This window comes from Hoplias malabaricus, chromosome 4 (assembly GCF_029633855.1).
Source record: "Hoplias malabaricus isolate fHopMal1 chromosome 4, fHopMal1.hap1, whole genome shotgun sequence".
NCBI lineage: Eukaryota > Metazoa > Chordata > Actinopteri > Characiformes > Erythrinidae > Hoplias > Hoplias malabaricus.
In genome coordinates, this window is record NC_089803.1 from 13,605,414 (window position 1) to 13,612,540 (window position 7,127).

Here is a 7,127-nt window from a genome sequence, read left to right on the forward strand (position 1 = left end):
TTTCTAGTATTGTCTTCATTAACAATAGTGTGGAATTATTAAGTGGAATGGAACATCCACTCTCATTATGATGTCACAGTGGTGTTATGTCATCATTAACAATAGGGTGTAATGAATCAGTAATGAATAATAAATCAATGAAACCTTGGCTCTGTTTATGATGTCACAATAGTTGTTCATATGTAACAACAGTGTGTAATAAAAAAGTGAAATGGAATGCTGGTTCCCTTCATGTTTTCACAATGGTGTGATGTCATCATTTTCAATATGTAATTAATTAGAGAAATTGAACTTTTCTGTGATGTCGCCCTGGCATGATATCATCATTAACAATACTGTGTGATTAATAAGGAAAAGGAACTCTGCTTCTGTTTGTAATGTCACAATGGTATGTAGTCATCTTGAACAAAACTGAGTAATTAATAAAGGAAAAGGAATGCTGGTTCTCTTTGTGATGTCATCATGAACAAATCTGAGCTATTAATAAGGGAAAATAAATGTTGCTTGTCTTTGTTCATTATAATGTATATAATTAATTAGTAAAATTAAACATCTGGTTATTTTATGATGTCATAATGGTTTAATGTCATACAAAAGCCACCAGCAACATCCAGATCTCCGGGAAATCAGCTCAATTCTTCTTCGATTGCTTTCTTTAAATATGTTTGCAGTGTTTCAGGTGGGATTATATTTGCTCTCAGAGCCCACCTCCAGCCCCCCTTCAGCTGCATATAGCCTGATGATTTGAGACTGAGCCACTGAAACAGGATAGAGTTGATATGATTAACACAAACACAAATGGGATTAAGCAAGCAGCCAGTCCCTCTAATCCTTTTAAAGTCCTCCTGCTAAATGTGGATTAGAGGACACCTAATCTGAGACTCGTCTCCTCACAAAGACGGGAAAAGACTCTTTAATAACCACGCCCCCTGTGTCTCCACCACTCTGAGGTTCAAAAGACCACCTCCTGCAATGCCCACACCTGTGGAACTATTGGGGTCTGATCTTTAGAACTGTCTTTGATGTTATGTGTAAAGATAGTGGTCTTATCAGACCACTGTGAGTGAGTGAGGGGATGTCAGATTTACTTCGTCACAGTGTGGAGCAGGAGCAACATGAAGTGCTGTGTTGCTGTGGTCTACACTTGATTCAGCTCATCAGTAAGCCCTCTCAGTGTGTGATCTGGAGGCCGTATGAACCTGATGAGCTGAGGAGGCTGCAGGGCAGGGGGGGCCTGGGTGGAGGATACTCAGCTGTACCTTGACCTACCCTGGAAATAATGACTGCCATTAAACATAAATGACCAGAGAGGACAGATTATTGTAGCAGTGTAACCAGGTTAGCTGCTGGAGTCCATGTGTGTCACAGAGTCAGCTACTCATATTAAATAGCCATTATTTATTAAACATGAGGTAAAATTAATAAGGGTGTAAAATTAAATGTGAAAAACTAAAGAAAGTATAAAACCTGCTGATTTTCTAAATGGATGCAATAACCCACACTTTAAATTAGGTAACATAACTCAGGAGACTCTCCTGATAGCATAGGTTCAACATACAATGGATTATTGTTTATTGTTTTTAAGAATTAACACACTGTTATTTACTTCCAATTTTACACTTGAAATCTATACTCCCTTATTTTATGGTAACATTGTTATTCTTACATGGTGGCGCTACACGTGCTGTTACTGACACAAAACTCCAGGGTCTGGGGGTCCTCCCCTCACTTCTGAAACTGCAAAAGTGTGAGTGCATAAGTGACAGGGTGAGTGTGTGAAATGTATCCACAGGTGTGAGTGTGTGAAACTGTCCACAGGTGTGAGTGTGTGAGTGACTGAGTGAGTGTGTGAGTGACTGAGTGAGTGTGTGAAACTGTCCACAGGTGTGAGTGTGTGAGTGACTGGGTGAGTGTGTGAAACTGTTCACAGGTGTGAGTGTGTGAGTGACTGGGTGAGTGTGTGAAACTGTCCACAGGTGTGAGTGTGTGAGTGACTGGGTGAGTGTGTGAAACTGTCCACAGATGTGAGTGTGTGGGTGACTGGGTGAGTGTGAGAGTGACTGGGTGAGTGTGTGAGTGACTGGGTGAGTGTGTGAAACTGTCCACAGGTGTGAGTGTGTGAGTGACTGGGTGAGTGTGTGAAACTGTCCACAGATGTGAGTGTGTGGGTGACTGGGTGAGTGTGTGAAACTGTCCACAGGTGTGAGTGTGTGAGTGACTGGGTGAGTGTGTGAAACTGTCCACAGGTGTGAGTGTGTGAGTGACTGGGTGAGTGTGTGAGTGACTGGGTGAGTGTGTGAAACTGTCCACAGGTGTGAGTGACTGGGTGAGTGTGTGAGTGACTGGGTGAGTGTGAGAGTGACTGGGTGAATGTGTGAAACTGTCCACAGGTGTGAGTGTGTGAGTGACTGGGTGAGTGTGTGAGTGACTGGGTGAGTGTGTGAAACTGTCCACAGGTGTGAGTGTGTAAGTGACTGGGTGAGTGTGTGAAACTGTCCACAGGTGTGAGTGTGTGAGTGACTGGGTGAGTGTGAGAGTGACTGGGTGAGTGTGTGAAACTGTCCACAGGTGTGAGTGTGTGAGTGACTGGGTGAGTGTGTGAGTGACTGGGTGAGTGTGTTAAACTGTCCACAGGTGTGAGTGTGTGAGTGACTGGGTGAGTGTGTGAAACTGTCCACAGGTGTGAGTGTGTGAGTGACTGGGTGAGTGTGTGAGTGACTGGGTGAGTGTGTGAAACTGTCCACAGGTGTGAGTGACTGGGTGAGTGTGTGAGTGACTGGGTGAGTGTGTGAAACTGTCCACAGGTGTGAGTGTGTGAGTGACTGGGTGAGTGTGTGAGTGACTGGGTGAGTGTGTGAAACTGTCCACAGGTGTGAGTGTGTGAGTGACTGGGTGAGTGTGAGAGTGACTGGGTGAGTGTGTGAAACTGTCCAAAGGTGTGAGTGTGTGAGTGACTGGGTGAGTGTGTGAGTGACTGGGTGAGTGTGAGAGTGACTGGGTGAGTGTGTGAGTGACTGGGTGAGTGTGTGAAACTGTCCACAGGTGTGTGTGTGAGTGACTGGGTGAGTGTGTGAAACTGTCCACAGGTGTGAGTGACTACCCACAGAGACCAACACCCCAGTGCTGCTTATCTTCAGGAGGTTAAAAAATTGACAAGCCAAATGAACCAGTGTGAATTGGGATTACTCCAACTGTTACACACACGTGACACACCTCCTAGCATGTGGGCTGTTGGTGTGTGCTGGAGAATTGTAGCCGGCTGTGTCCTAATAACCATGACGGATCCTGTAATAGGAACAGTTTACTGGAAAATTAGAATTACACACTTTCCTACTTCACCCTCAAAATCTAAAATGTATCTGACATATACAGGTCTATTTGATTTGACAGCTCAGTGGATAAGTGCGTCTGAAAAATTCAGCCTTTGGAAATATTCACCTTGAAACTTTTTTACTTCCTGATGGAAACAAATTCGCTCAAATTTATGCTGTAATTTTTTTATTTCAAAACCAGAAACTGAAGGACGGCATTAAATTTGAACCAGAACTGTGTTACATGGGTCATGTTATGAAAAACTCACTTGTTCAGAGCATGTGCACATTAATGTAGGGTGACCAGATTCGAGATCCGAGGACATGCCTCCGGGGGGGGGCTTTTACACCTTTATTTGCTACACACTTACATTTACGTTTCGGCATAGCTGCTCGAGATGAGGGTAGGTACATGAGCTTTGCCTGACGTAAACAATAACTACTGACGTGCAGACTGACCAATTAAATGTTTACACAGAAGGTTATCGACCAATAACTGTAGCTCTACAGTCAGACCGTCCAATCAGAAGACTTTAGGCTACTTCACCACGCCCCCTTCTCACTCAACGAACCAATCGGAGTAGGGGAGGGCGGGACTAGTTTGTGAACGAAACTTCTCGAAGTTCTTTGTAAGCGCTAGAAAAACAAAATCCCGGACGTTTGTGAAATTCCGCCTGGACATTTTTTTATGTCTAAAAAAGAGGACATGTCCGGGTAAAAGAGGACGTCTGGTCACCCTAAATAATGTGAGGATCTGGAGCTTACCAGTCCACACACTGATAATGAGTCACTTGCCGTTCACCCTGACCCTGAGTGCACAGCAGTGAGGAGTGTGGTGCAGAAGCTCTGGTTTTTAACCGTTTTCACTCCATTCTCTTTCTTCTCCGTTCTGCTTTTCTCAGGGATTTTCTCACTTTATTCAGGGCTCTTATTTCTCTGCACTCGTTGTGTCTATTTTGCTGCGTTTAACCTCGTCTTTGCACTCTCACATAAATGTTGGTCCAGCGCTGTGATTGGACAGGCTCAGACAAGGGGGCGGGGCCATTCTAAAGTCTGTACTCAACATCAGAAGCAGAGCATAATCAGAACGACTCGTTTTATCCCATGTTTTCAGACTTAGGAACTGACTGGGTGGTCTTGTTTCACAGTGTGTGGGTTGGTGGGCCCCAGATTCAGCTCCTGATCAGTAACTCATCAGACTGCAGCAAAAGCTCTCTGACTTTGTTTTAGCCGAGGAGCAGCTGATTTTCCATTTGTCTCAATTCCTCCCACATTGCTCACATTGACGCCCACATCCACTCCCTCAAACAGCCCACAGCAGCTGCCGTGGCGATGAGCTCCAGTTACGGTCTGATCCACTGACTCAGGGTCAGCCGCTCCTTTACACCACACAGTCTCCATATCAGCGGGACTGACTGCTCTGGGATCAGACTGTAATGATGCAGATCAGTGGAGCTCAGCTGTGCAGTCTGTGGCTCTCAGCTGTCTCTGAGTCACTGCTGAAACAGGCTTTAGTGCAGGGTCTAATTTCTGCATCCGTAGATGAGGTCTGTGGGCACCAACACACTGTGGGCTGGCGGGTGAGGATTAGCTGGGACTCAGTTAGGAACAGTGTTCCCTGGAGTGATGGAACTCCATTCAGCACCTTTGGGGTGAGCTGGAGAGTGTGCTGCTCTCTTTGGGGTGTGTTTGTAGTCAATGATTCCAGGAAGACTCACCACGTCCCTGATCAGGATGCAGCAGTTACAGGACACGAGTGAATGAATGAATGAATGAAGTGGTGTTTGTGACCCATCGTCCAACATCAATATCTAACCTATGTATGCAGAGCAACAGAGGGTCTACAATCTATAATTGTAGCGCTATCAAGTGCTCCTTTGTCATCTATCAGGGGAGAACGCTGCTGTGAGGTTTGATCCTTGTGGTGTTTTGACCAAAGCAGGTCATAGGTGTTTCATTAAAGACCTATAACTGTGTTCAATTATGGAAAAGAAGTAGAATACATCACCCTTTTAGGGAACCTCTATGATTGTGAGGAAATGCAGTTCTCTTCAGTTTGTTTACGTTCAGAAGGTCCACGTCTTTTAAAGTGGAACGGTGTGTTTCAGGAGAAAGACGACTGTTGTATGTAGGTGGCTGAAGTTTACCTTGTCTTTATTCACTGTTTGAATTACCACAGAAACTCATTTGTAACTTGAGCTGTTTAGTTTTGTAGCACAATCGTAAGCGTCACATTTAAGGGGGCCGTACCGTATGGCACTGCAGGTAGCGTCACCGCCGCTCAGCTTCAGGTCCAAAGCATTAATGTGAATCACAGCTGAGAGACCAAGCGTACGTTCTGAGCACACACGTCCACTGAAGTCTGAAGTGAGGTAAATGAGAACACCACCCAACAGCAAGCTTTAGTTTGGACATTGCTTTATTGGAAAGCCCCTGTGCTCTGCCTCGTATGAGTCCACGAGGAATGGACACAGAAACATTCTGCTCATCAACAGAAGCTCAGTAAAACAGTGTAAGTAAATAAAAGACACAGAAAGGCTGATGGGATGCGTGCTCATGGGTATTACCCTGGGGTTTCAGGGCTGGGAAGGCTGCAGGCTGGGTTTAGGTCTAGGCTGGTACCCAGGTTCTGTTCAATCTGATAGAGTGTGTGTGCTTTGTGGGAACGTCTGGTTCGTAGGAGCCTGGAACATAGAAAAAACAATGTTGCTTAAACAGAGACGGATCACACTGCACATCAGAACTGTGTCCACAACCAAATCAGGCTAACACACTGAGTCAGGCTTTCACACACACACACACACACACACACACACACACACACACACACACACACACACACATTCAGAGAGAGAGGGAGAGAGAGAGAGAGAGATAGCAAGAGAGAGAGAGAGAGATAGTGAGAGAGAGAGACACAGAGAGAGAGAGATAGTGAGAGTGAGAGATAGTGAGAGTGAGATAGTGAGAGTGACAGAGAGAGAGAGAGAGAGAGAGAGAGAGAGAGAGACTGAGAGAGAGAGAGAGAGAGAGAGAGAGAGACTGAGAGAGAGAGAGGGAGAGAGATGTGTAATATGTCATTTCACCTGGTCCAGGGACTCCGTCTCCTCTGGGCTGCTGAGACCACCGGCTCGTTCCTGACACGAACGCAGCGCTAGTCATCAGTTGCTTGGGAGGATCCTCATAGTTCACAATGTCATAATGCCCTGGGCCTGGCAGCGGGGGGGCTTTAGGGGGGATTAGTGCAGGGGCTGAGATTCCTAAATAATGCCTCCTCCTGGACACACACACAAAACACTAAAAAGTTACTACCTACTGTATTCCACACAGAGTCAATCACAAATAACAAACAGCCGGTTCAGTTCAGCTCACATTACACACGTTATAATTAACACTGTGGAAATGACAGTGCCCCCAGACCACCTCTCGGTGGAGAGGGAGGGGGCAGGGGGCCAGAACAGGCTGCAGTCTCTTCCTCCGTTCAGGGGTCCTATTCTTCTGATTAAGAACCTCCACTTTAAAACATCGCTGTCCAAACAAAACTGTGTCTGAAAAAAGTGTAACTTCACAGGGGACAGCCCGGAAGAAACCCACACAGACACAGGGAGAATGCTCCACGCTCCTCACTGACCCAGGACCTAGAGACCCTGCTGCTGTGTGACAGTGACTCTTCCTGGAGCTCCCCTGTGCTGCCCGACACCTGTGTGAAGTTAATTTAAGTGCAACGTATTCCAAGCAAATTGGGGTCATTTCTATTGGTGCCCTGTGAAGGACTGGCGCCCCCTCCAGGGTGTATTCCCGCCTTGCGTCCAATGATTA

General features: G+C 46.0%; 1 protein-coding gene across 1 annotated transcript in view; it reads right to left on the minus strand.

Annotated features, from left to right (window-relative positions):
• Nucleotides 1–5,724: 5,724 nt before the first annotated feature.
• Nucleotides 5,725–7,127, minus strand: part of stpg1 (sperm-tail PG-rich repeat containing 1) — a 6,743-nt gene continuing 5,340 nt past the window's right edge. The window contains 3 exon segments of the mRNA XM_066668749.1: nucleotides 5,725–5,995; nucleotides 6,395–6,585; nucleotides 6,690–6,927. Of these exon segments, the coding sequence (XP_066524846.1) occupies nucleotides 5,922–5,995; nucleotides 6,395–6,585; nucleotides 6,690–6,927 (503 nt within the window). The 3' untranslated portion in view covers nucleotides 5,725–5,921.